The sequence below is a fragment of the Blastomyces gilchristii genome (genome assembly GCF_000003855.2).
Source record: "Blastomyces gilchristii SLH14081 genomic scaffold supercont1.7, whole genome shotgun sequence".
NCBI classification, from domain to species: Eukaryota; Fungi; Ascomycota; class Eurotiomycetes; order Onygenales; family Ajellomycetaceae; genus Blastomyces; species Blastomyces gilchristii.
Window position 1 is genome coordinate 3089179 of NW_003101676.1, and position 22561 is coordinate 3111739.

The 22561-nt window shown below is 44.1% G+C and overlaps 3 protein-coding genes and 1 non-coding gene across 7 annotated transcripts; 2 read left to right on the plus strand and 2 right to left on the minus strand.

Annotated features, from left to right (window-relative positions):
• Positions 1-56: 56 nt before the first annotated feature.
• Positions 57-7107, minus strand: BDBG_04438 (C2H2 finger domain-containing protein). 4 transcript variants are annotated; one of them, XM_031721664.1, is made up of 3 exons: positions 6354-7107; positions 5754-6270; positions 57-5476 (listed from the first exon to the last, which is right to left on the minus strand). In XM_031721664.1, exon 3 carries the CDS (start codon positions 4841-4843, stop codon positions 779-781), a length of 4065 nt encoding a protein of 1354 aa, XP_031578318.1. In that variant the 5' UTR covers positions 4844-5476; positions 5754-6270; positions 6354-7107; the 3' UTR covers positions 57-778. The 4 variants fall into 4 exon arrangements, with proteins under 4 accessions (XP_031578318.1, XP_031578316.1, XP_031578317.1 ...); XM_031721662.1 differs by having other exon boundaries at positions 57-6270; positions 6350-7107; XM_031721663.1 differs by having other exon boundaries at positions 57-5749; positions 5831-7107.
• A 283-nt stretch (positions 7108-7390) lies between these two features.
• Positions 7391-15744, minus strand: BDBG_04440 (RNA polymerase Rpb1 C-terminal repeat domain-containing protein). Its single transcript, XM_002625525.2, has 2 exons — positions 9380-15744; positions 7391-9147 (listed from the first exon to the last, which is right to left on the minus strand). The coding sequence occupies exons 1-2, from the start codon at positions 12673-12675 to the stop codon at positions 8175-8177; spliced, it is 4269 nt and encodes a 1422-aa protein (XP_002625571.1). The 5' UTR covers positions 12676-15744; the 3' UTR covers positions 7391-8174.
• Positions 15520-17406, plus strand: BDBG_04441 (NADH-ubiquinone oxidoreductase 178 kDa subunit). The gene is made up of 3 exons (XM_002625526.2): positions 15520-16064; positions 16317-16555; positions 16666-17406. Exons 1-3 carry the CDS (start codon positions 15951-15953, stop codon positions 16835-16837), a joined length of 525 nt encoding a protein of 174 aa, XP_002625572.1. The 5' UTR covers positions 15520-15950; the 3' UTR covers positions 16838-17406.
• Positions 17407-17733: 327 nt separating this feature from the next.
• BDBG_17056 lies at positions 17734-17849 on the plus strand. Its single transcript, XR_004198596.1, has one exon. It is a non-coding gene; the product is annotated as a 5S ribosomal RNA (ribosomal RNA).
• The last annotated feature ends 4712 nt before the right edge of the window (positions 17850-22561 follow it).

The following is a 22561-nucleotide window of genomic DNA, read 5'->3' on the forward strand; positions in this document are numbered from 1 at the left end:
GGAATGGGATGCCGCTAAGGCAGATAGTCCGCACAAGTAAAACGTACTATCACGGAAGGAAATGGTATCCGGTGCCAATACCTTTTATCTCCTCTAGATACATACATTGGAGCGGCAGATCCCAAGCTGGTAGATGGACGGGAAAGAAGCCATTAAATGAGTATTCTAAGACACACGTCGTTCTCTGTTCAAAACGATTTTCACACCGATATTACAGCCAGGAAATAGGAAATTCGTGTTCGCACATCTGTCGATACGCTAATTTCATAAATAATGGGGCACATTATCACCAAAAATAGGGGAAGCATCGTAAATCAAGCGGCGAAATAATGGTTAGAGAAGATGGTCGTGCTAATAGCAAATCATTGAACGAAACGGAGCCAACTTAATAATAACGTTTAGGAAACCCGAAGGAAAAGAATAAAACACAATACAAGCATAAATGGCCAGTTAAGGGGTACGAAATAAAGAAGAAAGAACATAACGGGCTGGATAGAGATGGGGAGGTAATCGCTGTGCGAGGTTTTAATCACGAGAAAACATCCATGGGGCAGCTGAACACCAAAGGGCGGAGGACATAAACCACAAGACCACAAATCAGACTTAAGAACCGAATCAGAACAAAACGGAGAGAGCAAAAATAAAAATAAATAAAGGCCAAAGCCACAAAAACAAAATTAAAAAAATTGAAGAAATAAACCGGAAAAGTTCAACAATGACACAATCCGTCCCTGCCAGAAACTAAAGACCAGCAAAACAAGAAAGCAGATCTCACAGATCATCCCTGGTTCTGATATTGATATGGGCCGTCACGGTGTTGGACATAGCTTTCTACCTGACCTGCGGGACCGCCATTGGGTCCTGAAACTACTGGGTATTGCACAGGGGCCGTAACATCATTGTAGTGTAGAGCCACTGACGGGCCCATCCCACCTTGGCTTTGCTGATAGACATACCCGGCGTTTTCAACTGGCGAGGTGTATATTTGTTGCTGAGTATCATATGCAGTGGTGTTGGAGACGGCCGCCGCGGCGGTCAAGTCATATGCCGTCGCACCTACTGGAGACTGGGCGATGTCCGAAATGGGTAACTCTAGCCGCCGCGACACGGCATTATACGGGGGTGGGTATGTAGCGGAAGCGTGGTGAGGGTTGAATTGTTGGCTGGCTCTGGTTGTAACTGGATACACGCGCTGCTGCTCGCTAATTGATGGCGAAGCTGACTGTGAATAAGGTGAGAGATTGTAGCTCTGCCCACCAGCTGAGATTGACCTCCCTCCCATTCCCAGTGAGACAGCAGTTAGCTCATTTTGCACAGCATGCATCTGAAGATGGTCAGCTAGTGAAGAGGACTGAGTGGTTGTATAACTTTCCGCATTTTGTGCCGTCGAAGTGCCAAAGGTTGAGTGGCCAAGGTTGGCGTTGATTGCTTGATCTGATTGGAAGGAATTCCGGTAGGGCGTTGTGCCTGGAAGCGGACTCATTACTGGTGACTGGCCACTACCAGCTTTCGGGAGGGGTGGGTAGCTTCCTATCTCGATTGGGCTGATAAGGGTATTTGCACATATTGTTCGTTGTTTGACGAGACTTAGGACTGGCATGGCGATCTGCTCCATGTGCTTTGCCAGGTGCACGGAGAGCTTCTTCCAACTGTTACAAATATTGCCACAAAATCGACATGCCTCGTCCTGTGGTTTCTTGGGGTTAATATGGTGGCATTCTTCAACCAACTTCCACACTTGGTCAACCCCCTGATCATGAGCCGAGCTTTGCTGGTTATCCGTCTTCTTTGCTGCTCCTTTGTTGTTCCCACTACCACGACCTCTGGAGGATTTAGCCTTCGGTTCTGGCATTTTGTGCTCTCGAACGAGATGTTGCACGAAATTATCTTTCCGGTGGCATCTATGCGAACAGTCCTGCATGTTGCAGGTCCACCACTCCAGCTGTCGATGGCGCTCACTCTCGTGCCGTACCCAATCGGCTTTTCTCTTGAAAGATTTCGGCTCGGTACATTCAGGGAAAGTACATGTAAATGGCATAACGTCTTCGTGAACATGTTTCGTCCAGTCAGATGGTTTCTGGAACGCTTTTACCTTAAAGCAGAGAGAACATTCAAACTGAGCGGGAAGACGTTTAACTGGTGGCAGAGGAACGCCATGGGGGAAGAGCGCCGCAGTTACAGTTCCTTCGCCAAAGCCGCTCATATCCTCATCTGGATCGGCTGAGGCGGTTACTTGGAACTGCGCGTACGTGGAGTCTGGATCTTTCGAGCTAATTCTGGGTGGGAGCATTGTGGCTTCACCCCCCTGCTCAAAGCAATGTTTTTCTGAGGCGCAATTTTGCATGTTCACTGCTTGAACATGTTGCAATTTAAGGTCAATGAGCCTTTTATATCGACGTAACTGCTCTTGGGCGAATCGCTCTATCAATGCCAGCTCCTTAAGTCTCGGGTTGAGCTGCTGAATCTGGGTTTTGAAGCCTTCGAGCGTTGGCACAATGGGGTCCGCTCTGACAGTGAAGTCCATGGTAACCCCCTTGTCACCCATCTGCTCATCTTCGTCATCCTCTTCCTCATCATCGTCATTTAGCCCTCTCCCCGATAGAGGACTTGGAGTGAGGGCTTTGTCTTGAAGCGGGGAAGCAAGGGTGGGAACGGGAGGACCACCAAAGCTTGTCATTAACTCCAGCAATCCACCTGATCCGGGTGATTTTGAAGTTTTCGGTAGATCACTTTTGCTGCGACTGCGTCTCATGAAATTATTTTTCCAGGGGCTCGACGATGTGCTATGAGACGGTACTCCGACAGGCGCACCACCTCCAACCGCAGCAATCTGTCCGGTCATAGCCCAAACAGCATCTCCAGTTGTCGAGGGGGACCTTGGGGAACGAGTAAAACTGGGCTTCCTCTGTGGTAAAACTGAGCTGCCCAACCCTCCTTCCCTCGAGTCTTTACTTTTAGGCTTATCGACGGATTCGGTGCTGGATTGCTGTTGGGCAGATTCGGCTAATTTGCGTTTTGCACTGCTGCTGCTCCTCTTAGGTAAAAGCTTGTTCGTATGTTTGAAGATACTATTTCGTCTGGTGTGCTTCTTTTCTTTATCGACAAATGAAGGATTGAAGGAGCCGCCGGATGCATGCAAGCTACGGATATCTGATTCACTCATTCTCCGCGTGGTGCCCCATGTGGCAGCGCGGGACGCAGTTTCGATATTTTCAGCAGCACGCCCAAATCTCGCCATTGCAGCATTCGAGCTCGTTGGTTGATGTCTGGTATCGCCGATGTGAGGGTTTCGAAATGGATCTTGCCAGAGTCGAGCTCTGATAAATTGACGGGGAAGTGGCTCCGTATTTTGATTTTCATCATCGTTGATGACTGGAAGAAAATACCCTCCTCCGGGCGGTTCGTCTCGAGAATCTAAGTCCACTTTTGCCGGGGGTGTCTCTGGCAATTTGCTTGAAACATTCGAGTCATCGTCATCCTCTATATCTTCCAACCCGCTGTCCTCGTCGATTAGGACACCAGGCCCAGGAATTTTGGAATCATCAAAGAACTGCTGATGGGTCGCGACCGGGTCTCCAGTACTTTTTGCTCTGCGGCGAAGCGTCACCAGCTTGTTTCTTCTGCGAGGCTTACGACCAGTAGCACCATTATCCTCAACTTCGCTACTAACCTCGCTAACAGACAACCACTGTTCTACGTCTGCATTCTTTTGCTCTCGTTTGCGCTGTTCTATCATTTCTTTGGGGCTTGGGACATAGATGTCACCTCGAGAAGCAGGGTCGAGTCCGCTTGCCCCTGTGGAAGAGTTGGCGACCCATGACCCATCTTCCGCACGTAATGATGATGGGGGGACTGAAATAGACCTGTAGTGTGAGCCTACGTAGTGGCTACCGTCAGTGTCATCGTACTCGTACTCGTGTTTGTTGTCGGTTGGGGCTAGGTGAGATGATGATAACGTAGGTCGACCCCTCCTGTCTGGTCTCCGTTCCATCAGCTCATCATTTCCAGCAGGCGAATCGCCACGGGTATAGCTCGACACTTTAACGATTGGGCTCGTAGGTTGATCGCTATGAGAAAATTTATTATTAACTTCAAGCGTGTCGCTGCAAGGGCTGGTTGTTGTAAGAGTTGGTGTTTGCTGAAACCGATGGGCAGGAATATCCATTCTTGACGGCCGGTGCGCCTTATCTCTTCCGCCAGACATACTAGCAAGGTGTATGTTTTGGCCGTCAGATGGTGGGCTGGGGGTATTTGTAAGCCCCGGGCTCAGAAGTTGCGACGCCGTTAATGTTGTTGATTCCAAATTTTGCTCATTATTTAGCCCTGTAGGCTCCTGTGGTATGTGATGCTCTTGTACTTCTGATATGGGCAGTGTAAGAGGCTCTAGCTCGGGATGGATGCCAAACTCTGGCTCCAAGAAGAAGGGGTTGTCAGTCTCGGGGGATCCGAAGGAACTAAAATCGCTATATCCGTTTTCCGCGTAATCGGAGGGGCTTAAGAAATCCTGGTTGGATGTAGGAGAGTGGGCGTTGCTCTGGGGGTTGGTATTTGGCCGGGTGTGTGTGGGACCACCCTTCGAGCCACCTGGGAGGTAGAGATTGTTTGGGGAGACTGGGAACGAGCGGTTGTTGAAGCTCTCCCCTGACAATTCTGCGTTCGGGCGTTGATTTTCCAATTCAGAAAGCTTTACTGTTGCTGAATCACCATGAGAACCTAGTGGTAATTGCTCGTCGCTGTTGGAAGGGTTCGGGAGAAAGGGATCGCTGTAGCTTTGAGCTTTGAAGGCCGATAGATTCGGAGACTGGTTTTCGATAGGCCGTGGAGAAGAGGTTGCAGCCGACATAGTTTATAAAGAATAGTGGCCTGGAAAATGGATCAAAAAATTAGATCGGCCAGTGCCTGACCGAAACTGAGGTGAACAGCAGGGACGGAAATCACTAGCTATAGGAAACGTGAGAAAATTCTCTTGTGATCTCGTATCCCACGCGGAAGCAGCACCCTGCAATCGCGGCCACAGTGGTTTACGAGTCAACACTATGAGTCGGCCAAGATGCAAAAACAGACGTCCACGGATGGTGGCCACCTTTACATTTAGAGAAGTTTGGGGGGTTTCACGCAAAACAGTTGACCTTCCCGTGTAACTGGTGGTGGAAAGGTTGACGATTATTGGGATCACTACGGGATTAGACCGTTCGTCCTCGCGGTGCACGTTTGATGAGTGCGCTATTGGAAACCCCGCAGCTAGGGACATATGGATGGAGCTTGTTGGGCTTTTAGACTATATCAATTGCGCGGGCGCCTGGCTCAAGGGCGGCGATGAGCGATCAAGTGGATGTCCTCACTTTTAGAAAAAAAAAGAAAAAGAAAAAAAGAAAGAAAAAAAAAAGTTATTGCGCAGAGCCGGGTGGAGGAGGGGGGATTGCTGCAAATTCGAGGGTGCCAAAGCCAGCATTGGATAAACGGTGGAAACGGTGGACTTTTGAGCAGTTAGTAATCGGAGCCTGTTAGAGCCACCAACAGCGCCCTGGGAGGATGGACTGCAGAAGAGGTATCTTTGCCGAGACGGACACGGCGCAGTCTGCGGCTGATTAGATGACAGCCTGCCGATTGACCTTGAGGCTTGACAGAAGTCTGCCGTGAGACAGTAGCCAATTAGAGCCGCACTCCCCTCGACCCTATTTCAGCGCTGTAGTTATGGCTGCTTAAGTGGAGTTGGACATTTTGGGAGAAAAAAATTCTTCCAAGCGACCTACATTTTCAAACCGATATTTAATTTTGAGATGATCAAGGAAGCATAGCATTTGGTTTTCGTAGAAGTGCAGATACATACATGTACAGCAGTAGTACGCAGTATACGGAGTATAGCAAGGAGAATTATAGTAACTTTCCCCGCGCACCCGCTGTCCAGGGTCGAAATCTAAGCTTAGGCCTCAGGGCGGAACCCACAGTTCGAAAAATCCATTAGCGGTCGAAATCAAGCCTTAAAATTGTCCAAGCGGCGGCCAAATCGGGCCTAAAATTGTCAAGCTCTAGCGAGCCCTATCGTTGGGCTCACAGAGCAGAAAATGCTCCCGTTCTACAGGCAAGATAGTAAGTAACTAGTTATCCTGCAAACGAGGCCTCTGCCAACTTGCGGGTTTCGCCACATATTAAGAATAAATTGATCAATAATGCGCAGTTCACAAGAAAAAGGTAACATCAAATCGTATCGTAGGAGAATCCATACCCGTGGACATGATATTAAGCTGGTCGTGAACGGGTCCACATATTCTTCATGTCATGGAGTCGGGGCAAGGGGTTAGTCTCTGGATAGTCACCCCGACACACCCTGCGTAGGAGCTGGGCTCACCAACTCTTCTCATTTTCATTATCGTTGCTTCCTGCACTGTACTCCGTACGGTACTCAGCCATCCTCATCATGAGAGTTGGAGAATAATATCTTCAAGGATTATATGGCCCCCCACAAAGCAGATATCGGCCCCCAAGTCCCACTAAATTGGCAAAGCCCAGGCAGAAACACCCCACACAGCAGGGGGATGAAGTCATGGCACGTCTCAGATGGTTTGGCAGCTTGGACTCTCATTCTGTATGTTGCTTTCCGTGCTTGTTGTCCGATTTTTCCACTCAAGACGAAGATGCAGTAAAAGAAAAAAATAAGAGTTGTTTTGCCGTTGTTGAGCTTCCGTTTTGGGACAGCCATCAGATTAGGGCATAGGGCAAGGGCAACGGGCATACATACGTTCATTCATTCATGCTATCTCAACTGCAACGAGCTACATTTCATTCAAGCTCTTACATTCTCACTTGTCGCAGTATACTAACTCCGTCATGGCATGAGAGCTGTTGACCCTATGGGACGGCCAGTCTGTCAGTGGCCGTGCCACTCTGATAATCCTCAAATCATCAATTATTGCGGAGCCTATCTTCGTCTTGAATGGCAGAGGATCCACGCTTCTCGGAAACATTATGCTAAGCCTTTTTAACTAAACACGAAATATGCCTCCAGTGGATCTCCCACCCTTCGTGCTTGCGCCTTGTCAAGCTAGTCCAGTTAACAATCAAGGAAGTGAGCAAATGTGGCTGTGCCGGAAGGTGAAGCAAGCCTGCAACCAGACAAAATGAAGGAAAACGAAAAAGCTCTTAGCTTTCTCACACTATACATACGTTGTAGATGCAACTACGTCATAAATTATGTTTCTTCAACCTTTTCTCCGGCATGACGCTATGTAGTCATCAATCTGGGGGGTGTCGCCAGGAAAACACCCATGTTGTCATCGAAAAGCCTATGCCCAACCAAAGTGAATGTAGTTCAAAGAGGCTTGGTTGGGTACAGTTTATGAGTTCTAAAGTGCCAATGCATCTTGATGAGGAATGGTAACTGAGGGGAATGTTCAAAAGATCATGCAATTTCGATAGAAGAGCACCCCAGCGAAACGAAAAGATTTTCAACTACGACCAGGGTTCTATCAAAGAGTTACAGAGTATTAGGTCATTATTAGACAGGTGGGAACCAGATCTAGATAGAGTTGGGGAAAAATGGCGACATAAGTATGCTGCATTATCCTATATCTCGTAGCGAAATTAGGGGGAAAGTTGAAAACGAAAAGTAGGGGAGTGTAGCTGAGAACAAAAGTGTTTTTGAAAGTATAAAAGTTTGATACCAGATCGAACGAAAAAAGAATGAAAAGGTTAAGAAGTTCGAGAGTTGAAGGCTCATAGGAGTAGCAACAGAAGACAGAAACAGAGGAAGTACATATGCCAATTCAAAACGTAGATGCTAGGAAATGAACTAGGTTGGGAAAGGGGCAATTAAAGAAGGAAGGATGGAGACCGAAGATTATTCCCAGAAATCAAACATAATACGCTATGCATCGCTAAGTTCGCCAAAAATAGAAATCAAGTACAACAAAGACATATGGGAGAAGAACGCAAGGACAAAAACAGACGATGATGAAAAACCCCATCATACAACAATATGTCATCTATCATCACCGTTACAGGATGTTACAAAAAACTATGTATAAAGCATGTAAAAGAAAACCAGGAAGAGGAAAATAAACTGAAACAGGAAATTAAGCAAAAGTGAAGTAAGGGGGCATTAGTGAAATTTCAAACTGATATGTGGGAAGGGAGCACTCTAAGAAGGGCTAAAATTCTGGAGAAGGAGTTGACGGCTATGCAGCAACCTCCACTGCAGGAGTTCCAGCATCCTGATCCGCTGCGTCATTTTCTGCAGCTGTATCCAGGGGAAGATCGGAAGGATTGTCGCCGTCATTACCACTTGGGCCTACAGCAGGAGTGCCAGATCCGGATCCAGAGGGGTCAGCCGTTTTCCTGGCGATTTCCATTTTTCGTGCGAGGACAGAAGGCGAATCGGCATAGAGGACCACGCCCGGTAGGTACACGCATTGAGTGCCTTTCTCGCCGTCTTCGGTGAAGTCTTCGTGCACCGGTTCTCGGTAGATGCGAGGGCACATACGGAGGAGCACTCGTCGCCTACGGACCGAATGTGTTTCATTGTTGGACTCTTCTGCTGTTGGTGATGGCGCGGGATCATAAACGAATTCCTTCCAACCTTCATTCACGGTTTGTTCGTCCTCAGCTGAGGGCATGGTTGAGATGATCAGTTCCCGTTCGACGCGAGCAAGGCGCCAGGTTTCTGCAGCAAGTTTCACGATTTTCCGCACGCCTACGAGCAACTGGTCGAGGTGTTTGGGATCCGCGAAGTGGCGTATATGGTCAATGATCTCGTCCACGATGACTGCAGCAACTACATTGATAGCTTGTTTGGCGTCGGACGTCGTGTAGGCGGCCTTGAGTGTCTGTTGTCTCCAGTAAGCCTCGCGCCTCACGGATTTGCGACGGATATCCATGGATAGCATTTGGAAAAAGGTGTCTGCTTTATCGTAGCGTCTGCCGAGAGTGAACAAGAATGGCTGGAAAATCCTATAGGTGAGTGTCTTAGAAATGACATGCTGCACATAGGCAGATCGAAGTTCCCGCGATGCTTGGGTGTTGTCAAGGAACTGGGGGATTTCGGAAGGTATCTTTGCAATGATGTCTGCGGGTGGGTCGATAGGGAGGTAGCCAAAATGTTCTTTCGAGAGGTCAACAATGAGGCGCGTAAGTTGGCCAAAGCATTGAAAGCTAGAACACCAGACGAGACATAATTAGAACTTGTCTATAGAAGAAAGGTGGGGCGCTCTATGAAAAAACAAAACAAACGACAATTTTGCAGTTACGTTTTTTTAAGGCCAACAGATGCTGAAAAAGGGAATGCAAAAATATAACACAAAAACAGATCCGAACCCCAATATGCAAAAAGAAATCTAGATGCCACGGCCTTGCTTCCGTTGGCTAAGCTTGACGGCATACTTACAAGAAGGCGTCCCCTTTAATTTTCATATCGGTTGCCTCTCCGAGACTATGTAGTGTTTTCTTCAACCTTTCACGGTCTTTGCTTAGATTCTCATGAGTCTGCCGCATCTCCTCTACCACATTCCGCAGTTGTTCCTGTTTAGCTTGACCCTCCCTGGCGAGAACCTCCTTCTCTTCCCCAGCCTGTCTTAATTCCTCCATTCGTTGTACCAGCTGAGCCTCCAGGTCCTCGCGTGCCTTTTGCCACGCCTCCTCCTTTTGCTGGTACTCATTTATCAAATTGTTAATCTTTTTCTCGGCTTCTTCCGCTGCGGAGTCACGTTCCTTCTCGTGGGTTTCGTTTAACGCGGCGAGTTCGGCTATATGGCTTTCCCTCAATTGGTCGAGTTCCGCCTGCTTCGCATCGAGTTCCGCTTGCTTCGCTTCCAGGTCGGATTGTTTGGATTCGAGTTCGGTCTGCTTGCTGGTTAATTCGCCTTGAACGGTCTCAAGCTCAGAATGCTTTGCTTCTAGATCAGCATTCCTTGCATCCAGTTCCGCATTTTTGGCATCCAACTCGCGCTTTTTCTCCTCAAGCGCTTCAAGTTTTTCCTCCAATTCGGATTGCTTCGAGTCAAGCTCACTTTTCTTCGAGTCGAGCTCTTCCTTCGTGGTGGTTAGCTCATCCTGCGTTGTCTCGAGGCCACGCTGCAAAGCGACCAGTTCATCCTGCTTTGCCTCCAGTTCACTTTGTTTCGCTTCCAGCTCCTCTTGTTTAGCTTTCAGTTCCTTGACTTTCTGCTCCAAATCATCTTTTGTGGTTACCAACTCGCCCTGGGTGCTTTCCAATTCTCCTTTCTTTGATTCCAGTTCACCCTGGGTGGTCTCCAATTCTCCTTTCTTTGATTCCAGTTCACCCTGGGTGGTCTCCAATTCTCCTTTCTTTGATTCCAGCTCACCCTGGGTGGTCTCCAATTCTCCTTTCTTTGATTCCAGTTCACCCTGAGTGGTCTCCAATTCTCCTTTCTTTGATTCCAGTTCACCCTGAGTGGTCTCCAATTTTCCTTTTGTAGATTCCAGCTCGCTCCGAGTAGCTTCCAATTCCTCCTTTGTAGTTTCCAATTCTCCCGTCGTGGTTTCTAGCTCGCCCTGTGTAGTTTCTAATTCTGCTTGCCTAGCAGTCAACTCTTCCTGCTTAGAAGTCAACTCCTCTTCTTTAGCAGTCAGAGCCGCTTGTGTCGCGTCCAACTCCGCTTGTTTGGCCTCCAGCTGCTCTTGCTTAGCATCAACTTCTGCTTGTTTGGTGTCGATATCGGCCTGCTTGGACTCTAGCTTGCCCTCGTAATCCGCGGCCATGGCATCCTTTGCTTCCTGAAGTTCCTGCTTTTCAGTCTCCAACTCCGCCTTGAGTTTGTCTCGCTCAACCGTTAGTTCCTGTTCACGAGCCTTGAGTTGCTCAGCAGCGAGCCTGTCATCTTCGTTTTTGATCTCCTGGAAATAGCCTTCCAATTCTTGCTTCTGATTGACGAGTGCCTCCTTCTCTTGCTCCCTCTGCTTTGCCAATTCTTCCTCGTGGGCTTCCTTCTCGTCCTCGATGGCTCGTTGGAGATTATCGATATCCTCCTGAAGATCTTCCCGAAGTTGCGAAAGTTCATCATTCTCCTTTTGGGCATCAGCTAAGCTCTCCTCAATGTCCTTTTGTTTCTCCTGGAGTCCACCAAGCTCGAGCCGAAGTTCGCTAATCCTGCTTTTTAATTTCGAGCATTCCTTCGCGCTCTCGTTGGCTGTTTTTTGCATCTGTGCTTGGAGAGCTTCGATGTAATACTCCTTGCGCATTAGGGATTCCTCATGCTGGGCCTCGATTTGCTTGTGTTCCGCTTCTCGCGCAGACAGCTGAGTTTGCTGGTCTCGATAGCTAATTACCAGTTGGCCGATGTCCGGAATAATGCTTTGGATTCGTGATAGGAGACTGATATTGAGTCCCTCGCCATTAGACGCAGATTTCCCGTTCTCAATCACCGGTGGCTGGACGGGTGCTGGTTCCCGAACAGGGCCATAGTCGTTATTGTAATAAGTATCTGCATATCCCCGACCATATGAGGTTCGGCTACTCCTTCTAGCATGGTGGTATGGGCTATATGGCGAGTCCATCGTGGATGATCGCATAGGGGTATGATAACTTGGGGCGGTAACTGCCATATTGCTAGCCGCGTGGGGGTCGAATGATGCTCCGTTATGTGGCGGTATCATGGGATGTACATACGGGTGCACTACTGGGCTACCGTATGAATAGTGGGGTGAAGAAATAGGTGCTGGCGGATGGCCGTGAAGGTAATGGTGAGCTGCAGCAGGATTAGATCGTGGATTCAGTTCAGATGGTGATGGAGAAGGAAGACGGATTTCCGCTGCTGAAGGTGATGGATGCCTCAGTGGCTGTGGTGGGTCTTCAATCTCTTTATTCGTGTTATTGGGACCATCAAATGGATTGTTGGATAATGTGGCAGCTGGTGTTGCAGGGCCGGGGGATGATAGGGCGCTTGCAGGTGACGGAACTGAACGAACTCGCGGTTCTTCAGGTTCGCTCTTGTTATCTTCGCCGTCGTTACTTTTTGCACCCTCTTTGCTAGTATCTTTGTCTTCCTGGTTGGAGTTGCTATTCTCAACGGGCGTTTGAAGTTCCAAGTTCGAAACCTTTGGAGAAGATATGCTTTCTTTGCTGAAACTTAAGGGGGTAGCTGACGGGGTTGAACTAGCGGAATCTGGCAAAGGTTGAAGACTCTCTATGATAGATGGGGGCGGTAGAGGATGTTGATCGTCCTGAATTTGGGGAGGTTCTTTGGAGTCTGAAGCTGTCTTAGGTTGTTCGGGTTCATAAGGTGCTTCAGCTTCTTTAGGTTCTTCAGGTTCTTGGCGCTCTTGAAGTCCTTGGAGTTGTTCAGGCTCCTGCAGTTCTTCGTACTCTTGAGGCTGTTGAGGAGCTTCTTGTTCTTGAGCTTCTTGAGCTTCTTGAGCTTCTTGAGCTTCTTGGGGCTCTTGGGGCTCTTGGGTTGCTGGAGATCCTTCGGGTTCTTGGGGCTCCTGGGGTTCTTGGGGTTCTTGGGGTTCTTGAGGTTCTTGAAGTTCTTGAAGTTCTTCGATGGGTTGTTTTGTTTCTTCGGGCTGTTGAAATTCCTCAGGCTTTTGAGGTTCGAATTTTGGTGATGGTGGTTGAGATGGCTGAGGTTCTTCAGGTTGGTCTTGTTTCTGCGCCTTTCCTTTTTTTCCTTTCTTGCCTTTATTCTCCTTTCCCTTGCGGGCTTTTGCATTTCCTGGAGCCATGGTGCCGGCGAGAAAAGGTATCAAATACTTTAATATGTCTGCTGTCACCTGATAAAAATCGACGTGGACCCAGTTAAAGAAAAGTTAAGGATCCTTGTTCGGGATAGAGGAGAAACAGGTTTGGCGAAGTTCACATGTATGACTGGTAAAAATTCGAAAGCATGGTATGCGGCAGTGAGGCAGAAGAGGGCAGTTAAGTGAAGACACGAATCCTTAGTGAAGGTCCTCGATAGGAGACACGCACCAAGGGGGGTGAGTGAGACGAAGGGTAGCAAGGTATAGATGTGAAAGAAAACCGTTCAAATTTGAATGGTTCTATCAGATTGGGCCTGCGAATGGGCATGAACAAAAATAAAAAAAAGGTGGTGTACAGCGGAGCAATCAACGATGAAATATGTAGGCGGGGTGAAAACAAAGAAAGCAAGTTGAATCAAAACTGACGTTGGGTGCATAAAAGAAAAGTATTTCTCGAAAGGAGAGTGGAAATGTGGAAGTGTGACCAGAAATAATAAGCTGGTTGAGAGTCGCGCGCCCAACGACTGATATAAGCTTCCAGGGGAGCGGGTTGGACAGCCAACGCTCGAGGAAGACGCAGAAAACCAAATAGGGATGGCTGGTGCATTTTGCCCACGTCAGGATGACTGAAATAAATGAAGGCGCAAGTGGTTCTTTAGAAAACGACTGGCAAGGGGCCAATGGAATGTTGAGTGTAGGCATATTGGGCATCAATTGAAGGTCTTCCCTCATCTGTTCGCCCAGTTGTCTACGTTAGTCAGGTAGCAACAGGACCTGCATGCATCGTCGAGAACCGAACACATAGGCAAAATTAGAGGCTGGGGTGGTCCAGAGAATGGGGACTCCTCCCCCCGGTGGACTGAGTGGCGGGCATATGGGGATTGATGACGCTCGGAACGGGCGTGATGAAGCGTATAGACAGACAGCATCTGGCAGCCGGTCAGCGCCCGAGAAAAGAAAAAGCACCGTTTTCGGTCCTCTGCTGCAGCTAGTGGGTGGAGTCCTGGAATGCCCAAGGCGAAGAGGTTGTGAGCTGTGAGTTGTGCGTTGTGAGTTGTGGTCCTGATGCATGAAGAATGGAGCCGCCAGCCCGACGCTAAAGGGTTAGGCGAGGCCCCCAACGGTGGCTAGCCAGTAGATCAACCGCTGCGGGTATGTCAGGGAATTAAATGGTTGTTCCTAGCACAGAGACGACTAGGCAGAAAGGACAGATATCAGCCAGATCACGACAGAAATTGGCCATGGGAAGAAAAGAGAAGAGCAAAGAACCGTGTGCAAAGTGCTGATTGAATACAAAGATCGGTCGGGTGATTTTTACCAAGAGCAAGTGTGCATGCAACCCTGACATAAATCCGAAACTTTTACCCAAAAAGAAGCTTGGTGTGAATTATCAACAGAACTGGTAAGGCGATAAGGCGCGCTAAATATAACATACAAGCCAATGTCCAAAAGATATATCAATGGTGTGTTTGCAATATCCATATCATCCAAGGCCCCATAAAGATACGGCCAGTTCCCCATTCCTGGTCACCGCTAGACGGCAAGAGAGCTCTTTTATCACAGAGAATGTGGCCTAGATCCAACACCGTTGTTTTGAATATTTTGAATATCCGTCCGTTTTAGAAATCAAGTATCCACTTGTCGCTGCTGCCGCTCTTTTAGCCGCTAAGTCGTCCCCGTTTACATCTTATCAACCCCTTCGTAAATCAAACACGGTGATCGTCACTCTCCCGCAGCTCTACTAATAATCCCTCTGTCTAGCCCACTTAAACCTCATTAGTCTGTATGACAGTAGCAATCGAATCCCAACTCAAGGAAGTGTACTATGGAACTAGTACGGAGTACACTCCAGAATGTTTATTAACCAGCATATTAGCAGACAGAAGCCCCAGTAAATAATGTAAGTCACTTCGAAAGTACGGCTCAGGGTGAGTTCAATGACGAGTGTTTATGAGTGTTTTCTAATGATGCTGAGACGCGAAGTCGCCTTGGTTGGACTGCATGTCCGTTGGAAATCCAGCTCCATTTTATCCCGAGCTAGACTGATTCATAGCGCGAGGAACCCCTCAGGATGCGGTTTAGAAATTAACAGCAGGCACATGGTGGGGCTATCTCTGCTTTCCTTTCTCTAGTGGGGCCGTCGAAGGTACGACCGATATATCCTTTTCAAGGGTGTAATATAAAATTATATCCGTATGGAACCATGAGCAAGTCTGAGTGATGCCATGTTCGGATTTTTTTTTCTTTAGGTAGACATTTGAATCACCTTGCTTGACGGCAATGTATCTGCGAGTAGAGATACAATTTGCCACCTAGATTGCTCAGTAGCCGCTAGAACATAGCTTGTATGCTATGGTAACAACGATATCAATTATCAATAAGCACCAGGTAGAAATTAGATAATGCTGTTCAAATCTTCCCAGCTATGGAGAATGCAGATTGACTATCAGGGCTGAGACCGTCGCCTTTAGGCGTTGGGGATGCTCCTTACCAGCCACTCTGCTAAACAACCTCGGACGGATTCAAAATTCGAGCTGTAAAGACGAAAAGGGGCTCTCAGCGATGCGACTGGCAGCGCTTGCCAGTAAATAGTGAGACACTGGCTCGAGACCCCTAGTCGACAACAGCCGCCTCACCATTAGACCCTGATTCCTAACAACGGTGAGGGAGTGTAGAAGAGATACACGGAAGCTCGAAATGTCCAAGGCGGTGGGCGATCCGCTAATTCTCCCATTCGCCCAAACAGCAACCACAAGCTTCGATGAATCCCGTGCCTGCCGACGACCAGCTCGTCCAGTTCAGAAATAAAGTGTGCTCGCCCTCCGAAGCCGACAGGCTTGACGACGGGCTGCGATGCGAACGTGGCTGGTGAATTCAGATCAGCTACCTGGATCGGCGCCGGGCAGTGGTTACTGTAGAAACAGCATCTCACATCACCATTTTTCAGGGCTTGTCATCAGGTTGTATATGGATACTGTGGAGCCATGCTAACATAGCGAAGCGAAAGGAACCATGTTGTTTCTCATTCGAGAGTGAAGCAAAATTGGAGCGAATTTGTCGCTGGTTGGATTTGTTGTCTCGCATCACTTTCCGTTTAACCCTAGTCCTAATCTGGCTGCCTTGTCACATGATCGTCTCTCACCTACCTGACTTCTGCTTCACCAACGACAAGCCCGCAATAAGCTGGAGCCCATAGACATCAACATCTTTTCCTCGACGCATTGCGGTTTACGAGGCCCAATTGTCGAATCCCAGCCACAATGTTTCCCGCTCGCAGAGCAGCTGTTCCTGCTCGTGCCCTCCTCCGCCGCCAGCAGCCTCGCCGCCTAGCCTCCGCATCCCACCATGCCGAGCCCGTGAACGAGAACTTTGGTGTAAGTAACCAACCACGCATCCCTCACCAGCCCCCGTTGTATCTACGCGGTTCTAGACAGGGTCGCACGTACGGAGATAGATATCACGGATTGGAACAATGGAATCAGGCCACCAATTGGCACCGTCCATGTCTACATTGAACGATATAAAACCATACTATGCTACGTTCTTGTCCGCTTTCAAAACATGATACATATACGCATGCGCTGGAATCCACAGGCTAACATATTTCTTCTTCATCCATCTTGCAGCGCGGTTTTTACATATTCCTCGTATCCGTTCCTATAGGCTTAACCCTGTACAACTACTCCACATCCGATCCCAACAGCAAGCCATGGATGACCCGCCTGATTGAAAACTACTTCCCCAAGGAGAGCATGTGGGAGCAGCGGAACGCCCTTCATACAGCCGCGATCGAGCGAGCTGCCGCTGATCGACATCTATTCCACAGCCAGAGCGCCTCCCTAAACCTGGAGCTGAGCTTTCCTGAGTGCGTCATTTGTTGTCCTCCCTAGAAAACCCTTGAATCTAGCTATCCCGCTCATTGTTTCAGGCTTAAGAAACCAAGCTAACCAAAATGCTAATTCTCTTGGTGAATAGAGCTTTCAACACCGGGGGGTGCATGAATGTACCTGCAGGTAACGCCCACGCGGATCTCACAGCAATTGTCGCCCATTATCAGGCGAAAAATAAGAAGATTGAAGAGGAACGTGTTGCTCGAATGAAGGATGGGAAAGTGGCCTCTATCTATGAAGATGGTCGATACTTCTAATCCAATAAAGTTGACAATAAAGTTGATTTACCTAAAAAGAAAAACAAAGAAGTAAAAGAAGTAAAGACGGGGCTGGAGTTCTCGATTTTTTATTCTTTTCTGACCCGCTCCCTGCATTTGTTTCCTCAGCTATTTTCCTCCCACTAGGTTTTATTTGTTATTCCGTTACCTCCCATTTTTTTGTATATATGTATATATATCATGCAACCATTAGCATAATCCCGAGATGTGCAGGTGCTCGATGCGTGACGTGAAATGGGTGACCCTCGTTCAGCATCTCGACCCCTGTCCAGAGCATACCATCCAACGAAACCAACATTCGTGTCCTTCCTAAAGCGTTACTCCGTTGATGGGGTTGATCAAAGGACCTAAGAATGCTCTTTCGTACCCTCCTCCTATTATACGAAAATAATGGTGCTGCATGCACACCTCTCGAGCCGTTGTACGGCAACACCAGCCTATCCATACCCTTGTTATTTTCCTTTCTATTCTATACGCTTTGTGCTATGTGCTCCGGGGGAAAAAATAGAAAAAAAGAAAAATATAATAGAAAGAATCTTTAAAGGGAATCAACTCTAACATCATCCAATAGCCGCTAGCTCATTACGCTGTAATAATCCATCAACTCACCTAACGCGTGGTCCTACAACTCCCCCCCCCCCCAGAAGCAAAGGTTCGATGTATGGTTTTAGCAAGGGTCGACATCCCATTCATCCAAGATTCAAACAACACACCGACGGTAACTATAGATTTAATTCATCTCTTGCCTTGTGTACTTTTCCTAGCTCGTGATTTATCATTTATCAAGATGAATATCCGGGCACACCTAACAAACTAAACTAAAAAAAAATAATTCCCACAGAATATAAATCCCTGAACTTCACAGTCTACCACATACGACCATAGGGAGTGGAAAGCAGGGCTTCCCGTCCGCTCAGCCGTACTTAAGCCACTCGCCGGCCGGTTAGTAGTTGGGTGGGTGACCACCAGCGAATCCTGGCTGTTGTATGTCTGTGTTCACCAGCTTTTTGCACCGCTCCTGGAACTCTGCCGGTGCTGCTTTAACGTGATCAACCACTCAACGCCCGCTTACACCCAACGCCCGCCATTTCGCCATCATGATGATGAAATATTTTCATTGATATCTCAACAACATAATTAGATTAAGGTGATATATTATATGATGAAAATGTATATAGAAAATTACATATAAAAATATACAGCTAATTCTGTAAATGTTTATTAAGCTTAATAACTTATCTGAAATATAAAATCTTGAGTGAAGACAGATTCAGTGAGTAAGTAATTATTAAATCAGTAGAGATTATAATATTATCAGATTTCTTCAGTAGTGAATTTATAAGTACTCTGACAGAGCTATAAAAATATAATTTAGTCACTCTTTATAAAATTAAAAGTTTACTTTTCTGATTAGAAAGATGATTTTTAAATTCTTTAATCTTTTTCTTATTTAACTATGATTACTGCTATACAGCAGCTTATTCTTTCTTCTCTTTTTACTCTTAAGTCTTTCTTACATCTCTAAGCTTCTTTTCAATCTGCTGTTGAGCAGCTTTTACAGTCTTATTTATATCTTTTTACTACTTTACTATCTGATAAGCTGTCTTCTGCTTTATTCTCTTCTTTATAATATCTATCTTCTTCTATTTCTTAAGAATAATGTGTTACAACTTGATATTCTTCTCATAAGCCTGCTCATTCTTTTTAACAGCTTCAAAAGAAGTCATTTTCTTATATATAATCTGTATCTTTATTAATGAAAAGAACTGTGTTAATAATAAATTTAAAGAATCTAGTAATCTTATTACTCTATTATACTTATAATATCTTCTCTCTTAATTAAGAGCTTACTGTAGCTGTCTGTTCTCTATTAAAAGAATCTCTTTATTAAGAGTAAGATTTTCTTCTATATGAATCATCTGATTAATATTACTAGATATTCAACACTGTTACTGCTTGACTTACTTCATCAATTTCTGTATATTAATAATAGAAGTAGAAGTTCTTGATTAATATTATACATCTAAGAGAGTGTAAGACTGTATTACAAGCTTTTTAAGAATCTGTTCTGAATTAAATGAATATAGATTAGTAGTAGTGAATGCAGATATAATATTTAAAAATATAACTACTTTCTTTCATACAGTATTAAATAGCTGTCAAAAAGACCTCTTTGTAATGTATATAAATCTCATTTCAGTTCTCATCTGTTCATTCAGTTGATTGAAGTACAATTTACTCAATAATTTAAATATTTCAATATCTAGTGACTGTAATTAATATATAGAATAAGAAGAAAAGATAGTAAGTAGAATCTGATAATAATCTATATAATTAATGAATGTTATATTAATATGAAAGAAGTAATCATTTAATATAAGAAGTCTATATTCATATTCTACTTTCTTTTTTATAAGAGATTCAAAGATCTTCTTTAATCACATTAATTTATATTCATTATTACTTCATTTATTTACTGAAGCAGCAAAGTAAATCTGATTCTTTTTACTATTAAAATTCTTCAGTCAAGTATCTTGCATATCTCTTAATTCTTCTTGATATATAAGAGCAGATGAAAGCAAAGTTTCATCTGTATAAATTGAGATAAGTAGTATTATGAATTCCTAACTGTCATTCTGACTGATATCTATTATATAACCTGATTTAAGTGAAGTAATTAATATGATATGTTTGAGAATGTAAATAAGTCTCAATAGAAATTCTTTCTCATCAAAGTTGTAAATATTTGCAGATTTAATATTATATTAAGTGATTTTTATCTGTAGCTATAAATTAATTAGTAAGAAGTAAAAAATCAATAGAAGAAAGATATAAGAGGTCTACACTGAATAGATCAGTATAATATTTATAGGTCTTATATAACAAAGAGAAAAACATTAGAGAAGAAAAGAAAGAGAAAGTGTGAGAATCAGTGATTGAAGTGAATATTTATATATGTATGTAGTGATGTATGCGGTGGAACTTCAGAGTGAAAGAATAGAGGTTTTTGTACATAGTGAAGCTTCAGAGTGAAAGAATAGAAATTTCATAGATTTTCAGCTGAGAATCAGTGACTGAGAATCAGAGTAGTAGAAATCTGTAAAGTGTAATAGAATAGTCTATATAATTGATCAGATGCAGCCTGCTATATTAATTCTTTCTCTCTTTCTTAATTATATATAGCTCTCATCAGTCAAGAGCTGCAGTCTCAGATAATATGAAACTCAGAGTTCAGATCAGACAATTATAGCTGACTCATTTCACAAGATATTATTAGCTGTGACTGTGAGATCTCGTATTAAGAATATCTTCAATCTCTCATTCAAGTTCATTATCTTCTTCTATGATCTCTGATAACTGTCAGTCAGAAGTCAGTTGAGAAGAGAACAGATCAGTGATGATATAACAGAGTAAGCTTATATGAAAGACATTATGAATCTCTGATAATATATCAAGATAATAGTTATAACTGTCTAGAACTTCTATCACTTTATACTTTATATAATGATAATTCAGTGTGTGAGATGAACATGTGATTCATATATTCTTAAGATTCAATCATATCAGATCTTCTATCTTATATTATTCAGTGAGATCTCAGTAAACATTGATTTGATCTTCTTAATTCTGTTTAACACTCATTATAAAGACTTCTACTCAATCACAGATGTCTCAGAGTTTTATTACTATATTATCAGTGATCTGAATCAGACTGCAGAGGTTCAGTGTGAAATATATAATCTCTAGAAGATTCAGTACTTTTATATAATATTTATATGTGAGAAAGAATGAGCTTACATCTGTTGAAACAGCATCTCAGTCATTAATAGTGACTTCAGTGTGTAGAAGAAGATCATATCAATTGTCTTATAAGTGATTATAGAACTTATAAAGATAATTCTTTATGATCTGAATTGTGACAGGCTGCGCCCGATCAATTATATAGACTATTTCATTACACTTCACAGATTTTAACTGCTTCATTCTCAAACACGTACACTCTGATTCTCAGCCATTCTCAATCACTGATCCTCAGCCGTCACGAATGTGTATAGATTCTTCCACTTCAAAGCCTCATTACATACATCATCACATATGTGTATAAATATTCACTTCAATCACTGATTCTCACACTTTCTATTTCTTTTTCTTCTCTAACATTTTTCTCTTTGTTATATAAGATCTATTAATATTATATCAATCTATTCAGCATAGGCCTCTTATACTAGAAAAATGTTCATTATCTTCTTATTAGAAATGATTATTCATGCATTGTCTTCTCATTAGAAACAATTATTCATTGAGAGATATCTAAACATGTAATAATGTGTAAGAAAGAGAAACAATCAGTTAAAGCAGACACTGAGTTCTCAGATAGAAGCTTGCTTATCAGTCACTCTGACTCTGTAATAAAATCTTATAAAGAGAATAACAGTGAAAGATCTGAGAGTTCTGACACTCAGATATATAAGATATTTATATAATTACACTTTTTCAAGATTTCACAGATATCATAAACTCAATGAATGGCATGTCTAACAACAATATGAGAGAACTTTCAAATGCGAGTATAGAAGCAATATCACAGTAACTTTAAGCAATGTTGAAATTACAATAATAATAAATAGCTAATATGCATGCAACTCAACAATGTTAATATGAAGAAATTCAACAATTATCTTAACAAGAAATCTCTGTACAGACAATTTCAATATCTACAGAATCAAATACAAAAGTGCTGAAAGAACACTTAGATACTTCTGTATATTTCAATACTTTCAATCTCACTCTCTACTCATCATGAAGAATGGAAATGCTTGTGAAACTAAGTATAGATGAAGATGTCATCAGTTCATTAATCAATCAAGATTGATATATCAATGAATAATTGAAGAATTGCATGAAACAGAAGTTTCATTCATGAATGAAAGCATGTGAATCAGCATTCCAAATGCCTGATAATATTATCAAATATCTTGATGTTCTGTTTCAAGACACTGTCATATAACAGAAAGTATTAGATTGATTACAGAGCATCTGACAGAGAAACAATTCTCTTACAACATTCATCTCTGACTTTGACATCAAGATTCTAGAAGCAGGTGATCAATCTTGAGAGAATCAAATGAAGATTAGTATGCTTAAGAAGATATTAACTTTTGAACTCTTACAGGTTCTTGTAAGTGTAGACAAAGATCAGACTTATAAAGATTTCTGCACACAGCTTCAGACATTGAATGATCATCTTATCAAGCTCAAGAGTATACAGAACAGTAATAGAAGATGTTACACTTTAGTCACTTATACACTCACACTGAAGAACAGTAATGATGCAGATGTTATAAACTGAATAGATTCAAATGTCTATACATAAGCAAGAGTTTTCACTGTTTAAACAGGCTTCTGAGTCCCTGGGATCACTTCTGAGAAAGTCACTGATTGACATTAATGTGAAGTATGTATTAACTGTAACTGATTGAAACACATTGCTTTCAACTGCTGATCAATCTATGTGTCTTCACACTTAAGAGAAAGATCAGCATCTTTTCAATTAAGAGAAAGATCAGTGTCTTCTCATTCAAAGAATGAATCAGTGCCTGTCTGCATTAACCACATTGCAGTGAAGAAAGATTCAGAAGATAACTATAAGAATACTCTGATAAAACAGAGAAAAGATTAGCTTTTATTCAAATTTGTAAACAG